Below are 18,199 nucleotides of genomic sequence, written 5' to 3' on the forward strand. Positions count from 1 at the left end.
TCTATATATTATAAAATGGTGGCTGACCTACTGGTATTTCCTGTCAGTATGCATCATCAGTTTTCCCCTGCAACTTGGGCAGCTTTTTCTCATTACTTTTGGAACTCAGGATTTTTGTGTCCAGGTTTTGTGGTTTTGATAAATATGATCTAACAAATATTTCGCAATTTGTGTTTATCTTTTCACTATGGCAGTGGAAGGACTTGAATCTTTTAAGTCTCAAGAAGTTTGTTATCCTTGTTTCTTAGCAGTTAGAACATCTCCTCTTGAATTAGTGATTTGTGGCACCAGTTCATTGTCACACTTTGAATGTTTAGAATTATCAATAGAAACCTGGAGAGTGTGCTTCTTTGACTTGGGAAAGCTAGCTTGTCTGACGTTGTTTCATTCAATGAAAGGGCTCCACTTTTTGAAGTACAAACAAGTGACTGGGAATGCTTTTGTACCGTTCTTTGGGATCCAAGCCATGCTGACTGTGCAGTGCCTCAGGTACTTAGCATGTGTTGAATATGATGACATTTTGCATTTGGCTTTGTGTTTCTTATTATTCATGGTCGACATTGATGATCACACAAGTGCACTTGCACGTGCACAACACACACCCTGCAATCCCACACGTTTGTAAAGGATGAAAAGGAGAAAGAAGTCTTCGAACAAAGGAAGTTGAACTTCTGTTTTCTGTGTATGTCTGTGAGAGGAAGTGATGCTATCATTATTCCTATTATGGGACTGGTATCATAGGTTCTTTTGTTTTAAGTTTTTGACACTTTTCACTCCTTTTTTCTACACTCTAATTTATGTATGTGATTGTTACATCCAAAACATTATGTGAATCTCTGGAGAATGATGTTTTTCTAAATGTGTAGACAAGATTTCAAGACCATCTGTCTGAATTTTTTGGCTTTTAAAAATTCGTCTTACATATCCACAAAATATGTTTTTTTAGTTGATTTGTATGTCTTCAAACATTTAGATCAAACCTGTTTAATGTTTTCTCAACGAAATCTTTCAAAATGTAGGGTCTGGACAAGCTGGTCTCAAAATGAGACTAGTTCAATGCATCATGTATGTCTTTATAGAGGAATCGAAATCATTCGGTTGTCAAATGTTGCCGGATGACAAATTTTTTGAAACCATCAATAAAAACACCTTGCAACGAAAGAATTGACAACAGTTATTGGTATAACCACAGTTAATGGTGTTTTTAGCAATGGGTTATGGTGGTTTTTGGTGGTGGATTTAAATATTTAACCATCCATCAACATCCGGCAGCCTGCTGATTTCAATTTTCCTATATACATATATATATATGCTTTTTAATTTCTTCTTGTTGAAGCCATTAAATATAAACAAATAAATAAGATCTAAGTAACATGGGTACTTTCATCGTACCGACATGGTAAAATGGATACTCAGACACACCTGGGTATTTTTTTTGGATCGAAGCTGATCCATAGTACTTAATTTTACGTGATTTAGCTTGCTTTTAAAGCAGTTTTCACTGATTTTGCGAGTTTTAGTCACTAAGATGTACTATTACTTGATTATTTAAGTGTTGCTTTTATTTTGAACTTTTTTTGTGGCATTTTGCATACATATATATACCCTGTTGTATCCCCATAACCATGTTGTCAAAAGTTTCCATGTCCGTACCCGCATCTCTATACCTGTACCTGATCCCGTTCCCACATCCATGTGATCTAGACATAAATAAATAAATGTATGCATATATTTAGATACAAGGCAAGGTTACTAGAAAAGAAATGGTGTGTCTACTCCTTCCACTTGTTATCTAACTGAAAAGGACCACCCCTATATCTAAATATGCTCTTCCATTTATTATCTCAACCCCTGCCTCCTCTTCTTTCTGATTTTTGTGTCAAATAAGGAAAGAAAAGAGGCACAACCATTAAACAGTGTTGAACAAGTGTCAGCCGCAAGCAGTTCATGCTTATAACAGTCTCCATGTAACACCAGTCATTCACTATCGACGTTCATTTTCATATAGCATCATCTATGAAGCCATCTGCCTGCATGAGAATATCTATACTTTAGTATACTAACAATCACAGTTTTTTGTCGCAGAAATACTGTTCTACAACCACTCTGAATTAATGCATGTGGTTTGATTGGCTGACTTGCTTTATGAAATGAAAAATCACAACTGTCATTCCATATGAATGGGCAACCACATGCAAAGGCACACACATACAAATACACATCCATGGTTAGATTGCAACACAAAATATGTGACCTTGATCCTCACTACAAATTCATTTACACAGCATATATTTATCATGTTCAAAATTCAACATGTCGTTTCAATTCAGAATATGCTTAGAAAATTTTACTAATTTTCCATTTCTCTCAACTTAGGAGAATTTTTTTTGTTGATTGTTGATCGGTTTTTCTTTGTGGAGGCCTAATTTGAGGAACATTCACTTTCAGAAATTTTCTTAATACATTTTTTTTTTTTGCTCTAGGAGATTAGTACTGAGGAGATCATGAAGCATCTAAAATTTATTGAATTGGTGAGCCTTCTATCTTTATGTTAATAGTGGTGAATGACTTCTGCATGCTGCTGTTTTTAATCTATTACTTTTTAATAGTTGATCTTATGATGGTAGACAGGTAATTAAGGTCACATATTTTGTGTTGACCAATTATCTATGGGTTTGTCTGGTTATAGGTATTTAACCTGTTTTTCCAGTTTCTGATTTTGTTTCTCTGGCTTACTTAAGATTAATTAGATAAATAGAAACATATATTTCCTCCTACATTTATGACTAAATCATTCTCCTGGCAGGTACAAGTTGTGATAACAAAATCATTAAAGCATATTAGTGATTCATTAATGGATGGACGGCCGTACACACACATGCACATATACATATATATGTCAAAAAATTTCAAACAAAATAACATATTTGCACATATATATATCAAAAATTACAAACAGAATAACATATTCATAAATCATAATCCAAAATTTATCAGTCTTGATTCTCATTCTCCTCAGGCTCATAATTAACATTCAAAATACATCAACTTTGTTGATTTTCATTCTCCTCACTCCTCAGTTGCATCATCAAGATTAGAAGGAACAACAGGTTCTGTAAGATCCATATTAAGAGCATGCAAATCATGTTCTCCTTCAAGAGGAGACTCAAACATGTCTCATAGTTAAGTTATTTGACCTCTTAATCAGAAAACGACCATCAATTAGCCAAATAGTTGCCGAACACATTTAACAAATTATCAACACATTGAATAATTCCAAAGCTAGAACCGAAAATGGATAATAGACACAAACACAAACATTGGAACCGAAAATATAAAATAGAACACAAAAAAATAAAAAATAGAACACAAAAAACAGACACAAACAAAGGGAACACAAACACAAACAAATGGAACACAAAAAACAGACTCAAGATTGCCGACTGTCATCGCCGGTGGCGAAGTCAGGGGTGGAGCCGATGAAAATGAAAAGAAAAATGAAAAATACCGTGACAGTCGTCGCTGCTATTATCGTTTCGCTGTTGCCGTTCCGCCCCTGCGTTCGCCACCCCTACCTTCGCTGCCGCTGCCGTCGCCGGACGTCGCTCGGTAAGAGGTGAGAAAACCCTTAAAACTTAAAACGAAAACATGTTTTAAGTTTTATGGGTTTCGAACTTACGTTTTCTTTAATGTTAAAATAGTTTTAAAAGATAAAATCAAATAATAGTTAAAATAAAAAAATGGACATATTTGGACTCGGTCAACTTTGACCGTGTCCAAAAAAGGACGGACACGGCCTCCGGTGCATCGGGTACGGTCAACGCCACACCAATGGCGTACCGAAGCATGTACCCATACCGGTACCAGTGTCGTACCAGTACCGGACGGGTGTTACAGAGGGATGGATGAATTCTATGTGGAAAGATAGGCAGACTATTTATTGATGTTAAACCTGGTAGTCCTCCATAGTCTTAGAGGATGGATACATTTGCATAGAAAGGAAGAGTTATTCTGAACAAGAAAAATGTTGTGTTAGATTCATGACTTAGTAGTAGGTGCATGGCTGACTTTTATCTGCTATTATAAGGAAAAGAAATGTTCGGTGCCTTGAAGACATCAATTGTACAAGCAATCAATAGCTTTCAAGGCCATGTTGCTTGTTCCAAGAAGCAAGAACTGAAGAGCCAAGTAGAATGATCAGCAATTAGTGTTCCCAGTGGTGCTAAGCTAATGTTGATGAGCTACGTTAGGCGCAACTTATTTCAGCAATCTTTTAATTTCTGCAACTCTTTAATTTCTGTCGTTGTCATTTCTGGGTGCTTTTAAGTTGGTAATTTCTTTTGTAATGGGTCGGGTCTAGTTAGCTTGTGTAACCCAACCCAGCACGTCATGTACTTAAACTCGCTTAAGGGTAATCAAACCCCAATGAAGATTATTTTGACGTGAGAGAAGCTGGGCTTCGTGTGGACTGTGTGCGTGAGTGGCTGCGGCAGTCGTTGCCGTCCAGATCGTTAGTCGAGGAGGGCTAACAAGCTACTTGCCATTGGTCAACCATTATGTTCTTTCATCTGTTTCTTATAATATCTGTCAGTTGGTCAAAAAGGAGTACATAGGGCATGCCCAATTTCAGGTACAAATTATTTCCTTTTTGAGGTAAAAATTTACAGTCTGTAGGGGCTATAGTTACTTTTACCCAAAAATGAGAACTTTTATCTGAGATAGATTTCCACCTCCAACAGACACACATGCAGGCTTAAAGGTGGTGGCATCTATGAACTAAAATCGGCTCTTGCTTTCTGCATGGTCAGTCCCAAAAGATAAGTAACACGATCTTGACTCTTTGAGACAAGACAATAACCGTCATGGTATGACATTAGACTATTGTGGATTTGTTGGTCCTCTTGCAATCATCAAATTGACTGTACTTCTACTACTACGTTATATGGACTTGCCTGTAAGAGTGCCACACTCGTGTCAACTCGGCTGCACACGGGTGAGGGACACAGCTTGGATATGGAAAAAAAATATTTATTTGGTCTTTTTTGGTCTATCTTGATTTATTATTTATTAATTTACATTTTGTGAATATAATTTTAAATATATCTGTTTGTTTGCACACGCACACACACACACATGTCATAGACACATATTTATAGAGAGAAAGAAGCTTGATTTTTCCGATGACTTCAGCTGATGGAATTGACAGATGTTAAAAAAAGAACACGAGGTGCTGCTCAGCTCCTTTGTACGTGCGTTGGCTGATCGATGCAGCTGCCCTCAGAAAAAAGGGGCTGCTCCTACAGCCGCTCTCTGTTGCATAGAGAGAGAGAGAGAGAGAGAGAAGACAGCCATGGGCATACATGTGCACCAAGCAGACGGGGAACAGGAGCATTGGACAATGGGGATGGGGGAAGATAAGTAATGGGGGGAGAAATTGGGAGGGGAGAATGGGGTTGGCGAAAGGGGTCGACAGGTAGAAATCAGGAGAAAGGGAGAGGAATGAGGGGAGTGGAAAGGGAGATGGAAAGAAGGAGCTAAGTGGGAGAGTGAGGGAGAGAGATGGAGAGGTGTGAGAGAGAGTGGGGGAAGGGAGAGGAATCTAAGAGTGGGGGAGAGAAGAGGAGGGGGAGAAAAGTGGGAGAGTGAGGAAGAAAGGGAGGGAAGTGAGAGAGAGCGCAAGAAGAACCACTCAATCAATTCTGTCAGATGAATAAATCCAACAGATATATATATATATATATATATATAGAGAGAGAGAGAGAGAGAGAGAGAGAGAGAGAGAGCTGAATGGTGATTCTAGAGAGATGGACTGCCTAGTTATTTATTTATTTATTTATTTTCATTAACACCACCTTTACCTCCTTTACTGCCACCGTCAGCTCACTAGAGCTATGCTGGAGAGCCACGATCGTGGGTGGAAGGAAGGGGAGGGTCAATGGCTCTCTCCTGCCATCGCCGGTAGGCCTGTTGGCTGCCGGAGGGGGGAGAAGAAGGAAGCAGGGGGTGGGCGGGGGAGAGGTTGAGAGAGATGGAGGGGGTGGAGTCACCATTCATATATATATATATATATATATATATATATATATATATATATATATATATAGAGAGAGAGAGAGAGAGAGAGAGAGAGAAGTAATTGGTAGATCCCGGACCACTAGGTCAGGGATAGAAACCAGACCCTTTAAGATTGATTGTTAAAAATTCAGCTGTACAAATATGATTTTAAGAATATTATTACAAGAATATAAAAATAGAAAAATGAATGACTCTTAGAACATCAAAATTTCACTAGTAGAAAAATAAAAAAATAAAACTTATTTTTTGTTAAAGTAGTGTTTATAAACAATCTAAATGTTGATATTTTGTTTAAAATATATATTTTAACAAGAATTTAAGAGGTCTGGTTTTAATCCCTGACCTAAATGGTCTGAAATACACTAATTGTCATATTAGAGGAGCTGAAATCCAGTGGCTTTGTATCATATGATATCTATTTTGGCAATGTTTGATTAAACCCAACCATCTTTTACATGTCCCACGTCCGTTTTGGAGCTTGTAAATTTTAATCTTTCATAGTATGAATTGCTCCTGTCCTGCAATTTCATTGAGAAAACATATCAAGAATTCATATATTGCTTATTAAGCTTTTTAAACTTGGGTTCCTTAAGCCACCTATGTACCTTCTGGAAGCTACGTTGGTGATAATTTAAGAATTGCTTACATGATCCAGATTGGGAAAACATGGTAGCACAAGTTTAGGCATGATTTACGAAAAATGAACACTCTTTGCTTTTAAAGAGATTCAAAAGCAATTTACTTTTTGGTGGCTTGAGGTCAATTGTTGCTGCAGCCATGACTTCATTCAGGTGTATCTGGTATCCTGAAGTATCAATGTTGCACTGTCATGCACCATTTCAGGGTTTACAGACCTTGTCCATGGGCCACCACATTTCTTTTGGTCATTATTTTGTGAGGCATGTGGAGGATTCATTTGTGTTTAGAATCATATGGGAATTGTGAAGACATGGACAACCATTTTTACATGCAAATTTCATCCGATTAAGAATAAAACTGAGAGGGTGTAATATATTGGTAAATTACTCATCTAGACCTTCTGTTCAATATTATGTAGGGATTTTAAGGAAAACATGTGTTAGGGGCATTCATTTGTGTCCTGTGTCTGAATCAATAGTTTTCAGTAATTTGGCAATATGTATACTTGTAATGAGGTTGGAATCACTTTGTTGTTTCTATGATAGGAGGTGGGATACAGTTTGATCCTTGGAAAGTCAATAGATCCTTAAAAACCTGTTTTCTGCTTTTATTTTACACCTAACAAAGAAAGATATGGCTGCCTAAGTCCTGGATGGCCACCTTTTCAGCTAGGGCGTAGTGCCTACACCCCCAATTTGAAAGGCCCTAAGAAAGATTTTTTTTTTTTCATCTTTTAATCATGTTCTTTCCTTTTTTCTTCATCTTCTCCTCGTTCTTGCTTCCATTTACTGTTTTTGGCCTGCTAGCCCATATCAAAAGAATCATTTATGGTTGTTAAATATGTTTATAAGAATTGTCATTGTAACATAAGTTTTATGCATATATGGGAAGTCTTCGCCTTTTTTATATACTGAGATTTTTGGTATTATTAAACTTTTGAAGAAAATCTTGACAACTTTGTTTTTTCAAATTTTCAGCATTAAATGCATTTTAGCATTAAATGTATTTTCAGTTGCAGAATAACATACTGCTAATTTTGGGGCAGTTCATACATAATTTTTTATTTTGTCCAGTTGGATATCTGTTCTTTACTTCTTTGGATACATAAGCTTCACATTGCAACCACCAGATTTATAGACGCAGATACCTCCATTATGCTGAAGTTGACCTACGAAACATAAAGTACACACATTTGCATGAAGTACTCATCTTAACATGGCTGGAGATGGGTAAGAGTATGGGTTTACAGCTGACATCTTGGACACTGTTCATTGGAACTTTTTTTTTAATTCTCTCATTAGATTGAAGAGAGGACTTTTAAGTTTTAACCCTAGCCATGTAGTGTTGCTTTTGTTGCAGTGATACGACCGTAGGTATAAACTCTTGATTTTTTTTTTTTGGGGGGGGCTTAAGATTTGTGTTAGTTATTATTTCAATTTTGATATAATATATGATCACTTTTATACCAACCTACTTGTATCCCTGTACCACACTTTTTGTTATTTCTGTGCAATACTATTGGTACTTGCACCCAAACCTACATCCGTCTGACATGGGTGTGATGTTACCATGATACTATCTTATTCAATGTTGGTTTGATATTAGCTGTCCCTTAGATCTTGTTCTCGATTTCATGTTCTGTTGAAAGATCTTTTTGAATGGCAGGAACTCCATTTCTAGTCCAAACTAAGGTTACTGTAAACTGTAAAGTCTAAACATAGGACAGTTTTCCTAGAAGTCCACTGGGATAATAGTTCTCAGTTTTGAATTTCGGTGGGAGATACACTTCGTTCTGACACGGGTCTGATGTTACCATGCAACCCTCTTATTCAATTTTATTTGATACTTGCTCTTCCTTGACTCCCATTCATGATGTTTTTGTTGAAATGTGTATTGAAGGGTAAGAGTTCCATGTGGAGTCCAACCTAGGGTTACTGGAAATTTTGGACAATTTTCTCTGAAGCTTACTGTTTGTAGGGAAATGGTTCTCACTTTTGAATTGCAATGGGAGAGAGTTCTTTTTCACTTCCTTACTATTTCTTCACATTTCTGCTTGTTTCTTTTTATGCATTCTTTTCCCTTTTTCTTGTTTCCACACCTCTTAGGCTTTTGTTCATGCTTCTTAAGTGTTTTTTCTCAACTTCATGATTGCATTTCTTAAATGCATTCTTTTTACTGTGACTATTGGAGGCCTATTTCAATCATTTTTCTAAATGTACATCTGCTTTGGAATCTATGGAGTATCTCTCTCTCTCTCTCTCTCTCTCTCTCTCTGTCTCTCTCTCTCTCTCTCTTTCTCTGTGTGTGTGTGTGTGTGTATATATATATATATATCTCCACTAATATTAGGTTGTGTACTGTATGTTGTAATAGATGCTGTGCTACTGCTTCCAGTTGTCAAGTTTTTCAGTTTGATCTCCTACTTATACTGTTTATGTTCCTTATCTTTCTGCAGTTAAAAAGTCGATTGGCTGGAAAGGCAAGGAATCCAAACAGTCAGTTCTGAACGGTTAAACCTAAATTTGATTTGTGAAATATGATGTAGTCATTCTGATAAATTTTGTAGCTAAATCTGAACATGTGAAATATGGAATACCTGTCCTTGTCAGTTTGCCTGGTTAGTATACAACGTCACATTGTTATTGATGTAAAGAAGGGAAAAAAAAAGACAAAAATGATTGAAATTTCATGTCAATGGTTGCATCTGTATATTGTCCAGTTTTTGTCTGTTGCTGGTACAGATGCATGCTGTAGTAATACTTTTTATAACTATATGAAAGCATTTATTGCAAGGATGCCTTTCATGGCTTCGTAGTTTGTAAGTTGTTAGTGCAACGTTTTTATAATGGCAATGACAAATTCCATTTTGGGACATGCAATCTGAGCAGCTGAATCCGTGGTCTGTGAAAGACTGAACACATATGTGAGACTGTATTATAGATACATTTTTTTATGTTGGGTATCTGCCACATAAGGGAAAAAATAGATATTGTTATGGAAGGGAATAGATTAACCCTTTTGCGGTACTGTGGGTTCTTAATTTTAGAAATTGCAGGATGTGCATGAATAGTCTGTGTTCCTATAACAGACATCTTCTAGCACCTAGCTCGCATTTGATATGTGAATTGGGAGTATGGGTTTAGCTTGATATCATGATCTTATCTGTGTATTATGTATTTGTGGGGACTTTCAGTGGACCATATTTGCAAGGAGATCTACATTAGGCATTTCCAATGTAATCTCTATTCTCCACTAAAGGGAATGAGCCTCGTTGCAAGGAAGATGATCCAACTGAGCATCATTCAACAGATAATGGCAGTTCTTTACAGTAGGTGGTGCTAATGGATAGAAGGATGCCTCATATGCTTCTGTCTTTTTGAAAATATAAGTGCAGAGTGATTTGTCCAGAATGAGAGTTACTGCTTAAACCTTTTGTATCTTCAAGCATGTCATGCCCGGTTCCCCAGGGCGCGACTTCTATTCTCAACAGTAAAAGGATTAGCTAGCTCAAGTATGCTGTTTCAGAACCATGGTCCCAGTAACCAAAGGCAACCCAATCCTAGCTTCTTGATAGAAAGTTAGGATGGCTATAATGTCTCTCTTGACTCCCTGCTTTGAAGTCCCTAAGGGCAGCCACCTCTAACTTTGAAGTGGGATATCGGGATGGAAGATTATGTCTCTCAGCACCCTAGACTATGCATCTGCACTTATTATGGTCCTTTCTTTTTACAATTGTTTGTTTCTTTACTAAAGGATCAGGTTGGCTTCTTTGGGTTTCTGATGCTTGCTACACGCTTTCTCAGCAAAGTTATGGAGGGAAACAAGGTGAGTACCATAGAGGTTTGCGAAACATAAGAGTAATTTTGATTCTTGATTCATAATCTCTTTATTGGGTTGATCAGTCACTGGCATAGTATAAGGACATTAAATCATGCCTAATCCTGTCTTTGTTAGGGGCTCAGTTGGAAGCAGATTAAGACGATCATGTCCTTTTCTTTTGTTTTTACAATCTGGCTGGCCATTCTTCTAAAAAAAACTCAAGAACCTTAATTCTTGTTCCTAAAAGTAAACATTGACCAGACTATTTGTGTATATTGATGGGAAACGTTGCATGAGACCATATTTGATAAGTGTATCTGTGGGTGCTCTTGCAGGTAAAATAAGCTTATGTTCCGAGGAAATTTAAGAAATACATGGAAAATGACTGAACTATAAAATATACATAACATGATATATGAACAACCATACCTGCACCCAAGTTCAATTCAAAGGCAGTGTTTTTTTAGGGCCATGTGCCATAGTTTATCAGTGAATGTCCCTGACCTAGATGGGTCATTTGCTTCTTGTGTTATTATGATGGTGTTCACCATAATCTCAAGGGAAAAACCAGTTCTGCAGGGCAAACTTGTGAGCTCAAACTACTTAAGATGAAAGTATTAGGGAGGGCTTTCTGGGACCTGCTCCTGAACTGAATGAAAGTTCACTTCTGTTAGGCGCCTGCTCATAAATTTCAACCTAATCCTTAACCAATACCAAAAAGATCTTATTTGTATTAGGAATTCCTGATTCTTATGTGTGTGTTTGTATATATCTGTGATTAAATGGTCATTCTAATGGAATTTGCATAGTTTACCTACCCTCTGTGGTCAGGTGCCCATATTACCATGTTTCTTGACCTGAACTGTTTGTGAAGCTTTCCTATGCCAGTCATCATTCTTCAAGATAAACCTATTGAAACTCAAGCTATGTCCTTGGTAAAATAGAAATTTTGTTTATAGCAGTTGGTGTCAATCTGATCTGTAGTTTAGATGAGCATGAATTGATTTTATCAGGTAGGTTCAAAACCAAGTTTGACAAAGATTATTTTCCTAGTTTAGATTCGGCCTAATTACTTGGAGACCTACTATGTTTGTGCATATATTTGGATTGGCCTTTTTGAGCGAGGGCAAGGCTCAGGTTGGCTTATGCGTTGGCATTGATGCCCATGGTATTGTCCAGATCTCCTCCTATGCCAATGAACCTCGGCCTGCTATTTCAAGCTTAGACTATGATTTCAAGTCTCAGCCAGAGGATGAGCCTATGGCTCGTTGGTTGTGCAATCAACTTTGCAGCTGGTTCCGTCTGGCCAGGCTAGTTCCATGCTTTTGGCTTTCAAAGCATGGCAGCTTGTAGTCAGTTTCTGGCCTTTCTGGTTGAAGCCTGAGTCGGGGGTTTGAACGTCAGCACACTCTGGTCCTTTGACTGGCTGATTTGACTATTCAGTCGGCTTGTTGACTCTGGTCAGCACTTTTGATAAGCTCTCTAGCCTGGATAGAGTTCTGTTCTATTATGTATCTGAATAGCAATTGATTATGTCAAACTTGCTGCTATAAGTTACTTTTGGGGGCCAATTAAATTAAATTTGCTTCCGTAATGCGTAAGTCTGAGCCAGCTTGATCATTTATGATGACATGACGAGCATAGGCAAGTCTCATCTGTACAGGTGGTCACAAATTTCTAAGGTGAATATATCAAATGATTGTATAAACTCTGCATGTGTAACTTTTGGAAATTGAAATTTGATATCAAATTTGTGATATCTGCAGCAGCGAGGGATTTTTTTTTTTATGCTTCATATGTTCTGTAGGAAAATATGCACATACTTCCCTATTGCATTTTGGAATATATCTAATATTTTTTAGGGCTTGTTTATGAAGTAGCATATCTGAAAAGGATCTTGATTGTTGACCACCTTCGTAGAATGATTAAATCTGATTCAGCCATGTTAACAGCCTATATAAACGAAGAGAGCAGCTCGATATTGGTTAAAAAGTGATTGGACAAATGCAAGAAGACTGAAAGAATTACGTGCTAATTGACATAGCCGGAGCGTGACTCTCTTAACCAAGGGGTACAAAGTAGCAGAAAAACTGCTACCTGATACTGAGCTCAATATACTGCCATGTTTCAGAACAAATGATTCTCAGTCACTGTCACTCTTATGCTCAGTCTTGATTTGCAAGTGAAAATGGAAACATACATCCATGTGGATGCCCATCGCAGATTATACAGCATATTTGATAACTGATACATCAGCTCAAATCAGATACCCTCATGTTTGCAATAGTTGATACAGCATGCTCTTCATTTTTATCTCCCTTTTCAGTTTTGAAAGCTAACCATAGAAAACCCTTACCTGATAATGGTTACAGTATGCAGCCATGATTCAGAACAATGCTTCTCAATCGCTATCACGCCCGTGCTCAATCTTGATTTGCAAACATATATCCCTGCAGATGCCCATGGCAGATTATACAACATATTCTGATAAAGTGATACATCAGCTCAGATCAAACACCCTCATGATTGCAATACTTGGTACAGCATATTCTTAATTTTTTGTCTGCCTTTTTCGTTTTGAAAGCTAAACAGAGAAACACGGTGGGAACAATAAGCTTCTCGATTCAAACTTGTTTCCTTAGACGTCTTGTGCACAACCAAACAGCAAAATGAACAGTGTATTCGACACAAAATAGTTTCGGATAATGGCTGGAAGAAAAATTTTCAGTAGGACAAGTAAGCCTTTCAGTTTTTCCAAATTAAATTATACGGTACATGCAGCCGGTGGTACAAAATCAAGAGTAAACTCCATTTTTTACAGCAAAAGATACACATACCGGGAACTAACTCTATAAGTTGACAGCAACTATAAGTTGACAGCAAAAGACAACTTTTGAATGGAAAGCCATTAACTTTACAGCAAACGTTTTTGGGGAGAAAGATTCCATAATGTGGCAGTGTTAGAAAGCCATGAAGACGTGGAGTTTCTTAGCACATTGTTGGTTTTCCTTCAACTTGAAGTTTTGAGCTGTCCTATTCAGGTGGACAGAGCTCCTGTTGGCATAAACACATTCCTTTATTCCATACAACAGTTATAAGTATTCTATAACTCTAAGCAGATGTTGCATCAATTTACAATCATAGTCTCCAAAAACATGTGGAGTATTTGGGGCATAACAGGTTCACAAGCAGTTCCTTTCATATGATGAAAGTTTATGCTCAGGAATCAAAAACATCTAGTAACAACACAATAGCATCTCTTATTGCTTGGACTTCTTGATTGGGATCCACTCTAATTGCAACTCAACTTCTCCGCACTCGACATTTTTCAGCCTGAGGCACAGATCTTGGACAATCTTCCCTTCTACACATTTTATGCAGCTTTCCTCAGCCAATGAATTTTGCCTATTTGGTGTCACTATATTATAGATTTGTTTGCTTGGAACACCATTGTCATGCATTTTTACTGCGTCCATAAAAGGGTGGATGTCAAATTCAGCAAATCCCATAGAATCGTCTGGAGTGAATGTATCCTTGTCAAATACTTCCTGCAACAAAATGTCATGATTATGGTACTAGAAACAGTGGAACAACTGTTGATACAAAAGGAAAAATGGACTTACAGGAAAATAAAAGAATGCATAATTATGAGTTGTTGGGAAACAGATAAGCTGCCCCTATATAGAGTGGCAAGCTTTCCATCAACTTAAAAATAAATGACTGCATTTCTTTGAGTGCGTTCACTTTTTCATGTAGAACAACTTCCACATGTGTATGTGTATGTGCATGTGCATACAAGTGCGCACACCAGCAATTTCATGCATGCAGTCAATAGACCTGGCAATAAGGACCATACAACAATTGCAATTTCAAGACTGTCACATATCTCTGCAGAAATTTGCTGATGTAAAATTGAATGACTTTTAGGAAGCAGAAACTCCATAACATGTTTCTAATAGGCCTACCAGCTGCACAACAGCTTTTCTACCAAAAGTTCCTTAGGGCAAACATTCCTGATAGGTGGAGATAAAAATATGGGTGGCATTTAACACTTTATGAAACTGTCGAACTTTCTTCAGAATTCACAGAAAGCAGATCGTGAAGCACATACATAATACCAAACTGACAGTTGACAAACTACAATATCTAGTTTGCACTCAAGCGAAATTGAGCGTGATACTTTCTGTCAATTTGATCTGTGCCTTCAGTGTAGTAAAACCATGCAATATATTTTAATAGTGATACACAGAGCACCACAAAAAAAAGGGATAGGACCAAGTTAATAAAATATTTGATATTTAAATTCATGGAATATAATACTGGGGAAGTTCTAATAGCAAGCATTGCTGTTTATAGGGTGGTGTAAGAGAGAATCTGGACGTTGATTCCAACATTTACATGAAAAAGGAAACACAGATTATCCCAACTAAAATTAATAGATCTTAAGAAAAACAGAAGCCTGTGAACCATGGCTAGAAGAAACATGAGCACAAGAGTACATGTAAAAGAATTGTATCACAGCCAAACAGCTAGTATCACTTTATCAGAATGTCATAAACAACTTCTGCAGCTTAAGTTTTATGATGGACCAACTGCATCACTTTAAATGTAAATTGTGACTTGATAAGAAAGGTCAGAAACTGTTAAAACTATGTCATGATAGATGAAAAAAGGTAGTTACACTTTAGTTCGTAATCCCTCAGATATTTGATGAACCCTATGGCCTGGTTCAAAAGACTAGACAATCTATGAGATGGGGATGCAAATATCATGAGGGAGAGGAACAAACTCTCCCCAAATACAATAACGGTTTAACAGAATATAAAAGAAATTCTTAGAGCATCGTCTATGACAAAAGATAATTTTCAATATAGATGGTTACAGGTGCAAGGAGAGCATCTAGAACTGTCGTTTATACACTTCACAGAAATCTCAGATTTCTAAATAGTTGTAACTTGAAAAGCTTGGCAGTATAGTGAAGAAGTCACAAATATATTACCCACCATGCAGTTAGAGGAAGCAAATTGCTGTACCAGAAGGCATCATGAACCCACAAGTTTCAGCCACTAGAAAATATATAATTTCCAAACCAAGGAATCCTGCTTCTTACAACAAATGCACTCACCACTGCAGATACTGATATAAGTAAAATTGCAGTTTGAAATGTATCAGTATGAACTGATAACTGCATACCTAACAAAGTTACAAGAATGGAGAGATAGATCTTGTACCGGTAAGTGGATGCCCATACTTGTAATTTCATAGTAACATCCTCTAGATTTGGTCATATATCCAATTATTTTGTGGTGCTTCAGAAGAAAAGAAAAAGGAAAAGACATGACAAGATTAAAGTACAACAATTTTTCAACATACAGGTCGCCCCTTTAACTCCACTTAGAGAAAATGTAGGCCATAATCTATCTGCTGGAGTTGGAAGTTTGGCTTCTGTACTTAAGTTCAGTCAAATATCCTACCTGTTCAATGTTCAGTTAAATATCCTATCTGCGACATGTTGTGACTAATGCGAGACATCTACGGATGAAAAATTATCAGGCAATTAACGAGCATATTTCCGTGCAAGACAAGAAATAAGTAGCTGGGAAAGAAGAGAGCATACAATCTTGACCGGCAAAATGGGATCAGAAATTGAAAGCGTCAAATTTTCATTCCATTCTGGATTGACATTCTGCTTTATGACACGAGTCTTCAGTTTCTGCATAACAAATATTCAAATTAGTATAAAGGAGGATTGTAGGAATTGAAAAATGTAATTTCATGCTATGCACAAAGGTCACAATTAACAATAGTAAGCTAAGTTCGTATGCAACGAAACGACATAAACAATTTCATACGTGCAAATCTCCATTCACATGAACATCCGATAACTCCAACATTTTAAATTGCAGTAGCTTTTGGATGCTTTATTTATGCAGTTCAACTTGATACAAGGTTACCAAAGCATCCTATATAAACAGGTTGCAGAAGTCTACCAAAAGCAGAACACAGGTTCACCCTTTTCCAGAGAAGTATGGTGCGTTTCTGGTTTTTAAAAGATAATCCCATAGCAGTTATCTCGTCAAGATAATATAGCTACCATCCACCGTTTTCCGTGTACTCATCTATTTGTTCTACTGCTGGAAACAGTTCTCTCCATGATATACCCTGCTGCGCACAATTTGCAGAGGCCACGGTGAATCTGTTGCAAATTCCTCTCGGCAGGGAAAACCTTTCGTCTATTTCCTATTTTAGACAAACAAACTGAAAAACAGAGAAGGCTGAGCGAGGGAGAAGCCCTGAGCATGTGCTCATAGAAAGAAACAGACAAATTTACTGGCCATTATCTTGGGGATGAAGGTTACCCATTTTCAATTATGAACAACAGTTGCGCCTTCAGTTTTTTTATGAGAAAATCTGTTCAGCTTTCAGAAGAGCAAACATATTGGCAACATATTTTCTGTTTTAGACAAAGAAAATTAAAAAGAGAGCAGATTGAGCAAGAGAGAAACCCCTGAGCAAGAAGTCAAATTTATTGTCAATTATCTAGAGGATCAACATTAGCCGTGACCAATTATGAACATCAATTACGCCCTCGTATTGTTAGAGCATATCTGTTCAGGGTACTTGAGAGGGGAGAGAGAGAGTGGGTGTGTATGAGAGAGAGAGAGAGAGTGGCGGATCATATGCAATAATTGAAATCCAAAAGAAACAAAACGAGGCCAAACAAGAAACAAACCACCATCACAGACGCGCACACACACACACACACACACACAGAGAGAGAGAGAGAGAGGCGGATCATCTGTAACTATTGAAATCCAAAAGAACCAAAACGAAGCCAAATAGGAAGCAAAGCACCATCAGAGAGAGAGAGAGAGAGAGAGAGAGAGGCTGAAAACGCCGAGGAAAAAAAAACGCGAGCCACTAACATACAAGAAAAGCTGCATTCCTCATAAAAAAAGTTCAAAAAACCAACAACCGAAAAAGCGGATCACATTCACACAAACCAAACGACAACCTCCAGGAAACACAACAAGAATCACAAAACCAAAAAAATTCAGACTCAAATAAAACCAGTGAACACCTCCATCACCAAGACAAAGAAGAAGGAGGAGGAGGGGGAGGAAACCTGCTTGCCCATCCGGACAACAACATAAGGATCACTAGATTTGACGTCCCTGACGGCCAAATCCACGCCTCTGATCACCCTGATCCTGAGCAGACCGTGAACGTGATCCATCTGTTTCTTTGAATGTGGCGAGGATGGTGGTGACAATGACGAAGACGCTGAATCCATGGTCGCCTCCTCCTTTATATATATTCACGTACATGCACCGCACGTACCTGTACCAATCACAATTCACCTAGCAGTCCTTTTCTTCCTCCTCCTCGTCGTCCCTTTTACAGTTTATCTCTCTTCTGCTTCTCCTTCTCTCTCCCCCCACGACTTCCCTTCTTCTGGAAGAGGACGAAGAAAATTAAACGGTCAGCTGTAGGAAGAGGGAGCTCGGTCCCCGCTTCCCGCGGTGAAACCATTCACCTCGCTCCATAGGATCCGAACTCCATTACCCGGTCAAAAAGATTCTCATATCCGATCCATCTTGTCCGGACCCGCCTTGGAGGTGAAAATTAAGACACGATGAAGTTTTTTGTGGGTTTCCAAAGGAAG

At 37.7% G+C, this 18,199-nt stretch overlaps 2 protein-coding genes across 4 annotated transcripts in view; one reads left to right on the forward strand and one right to left on the reverse strand.

Moving 5' to 3' along the window:
• LOC116257380 (uncharacterized) overlaps positions 1 to 12,851 on the forward strand; it is a 32,620-nt gene extending 19,769 nt beyond the window's left edge. For all 3 annotated transcript variants that reach the window (XM_050078701.1, XM_031634069.2, XM_050078700.1), the window contains 3 exons: positions 399 to 489; positions 2,484 to 2,531; positions 9,170 to 12,851. In XM_050078701.1, coding sequence (XP_049934658.1) covers positions 399 to 489; positions 2,484 to 2,531; positions 9,170 to 9,220 — 190 coding nt within the window. In that variant the 3' untranslated portion in view covers positions 9,221 to 12,851. The remainder of the gene's footprint in view (positions 1 to 398; positions 490 to 2,483; positions 2,532 to 9,169) is intronic.
• A 739-nt stretch (positions 12,852 to 13,590) lies between these two features.
• On the reverse strand, positions 13,591 to 17,978 carry LOC116258182 (GTPase activating protein 1-like). Its single transcript, XM_031635330.2, has 3 exons — positions 17,660 to 17,978; positions 16,151 to 16,246; positions 13,591 to 14,081 (listed from the first exon to the last, which is right to left on the reverse strand). Exons 1-3 carry the CDS (start codon positions 17,825 to 17,827, stop codon positions 13,794 to 13,796), a joined length of 552 nt encoding a protein of 183 aa, XP_031491190.1. The 5' UTR covers positions 17,828 to 17,978; the 3' UTR covers positions 13,591 to 13,793.
• Positions 17,979 to 18,199: the final 221 nt, after the last annotated feature.

This window comes from Nymphaea colorata, chromosome 7 (assembly GCF_008831285.2).
Source record: "Nymphaea colorata isolate Beijing-Zhang1983 chromosome 7, ASM883128v2, whole genome shotgun sequence".
Classification (NCBI taxonomy): Eukaryota; Viridiplantae; Streptophyta; class Magnoliopsida; order Nymphaeales; family Nymphaeaceae; genus Nymphaea; species Nymphaea colorata.

Excerpts from the sequence above, each read along its gene's own strand:
- LOC116258182 (XM_031635330.2), bottom strand. The coding sequence starts at position 17,827 with ATGGATTCAGCGTCTTCGTCATTGTCACCACCATCCTCGCCACATTCA. Across the intron at positions 16,247-17,659 it reads TTGTCCGGATGGGCAAGCAG|AAACTGAAGACTCGTGTCAT; the intron begins GTTTCCTCCCCC and ends TTTGTTATGCAG. Across the intron at positions 14,082-16,150 it reads CCATTTTGCCGGTCAAGATT|GAAGTATTTGACAAGGATAC; the intron begins GTATGCTCTCTT and ends ATTTTGTTGCAG.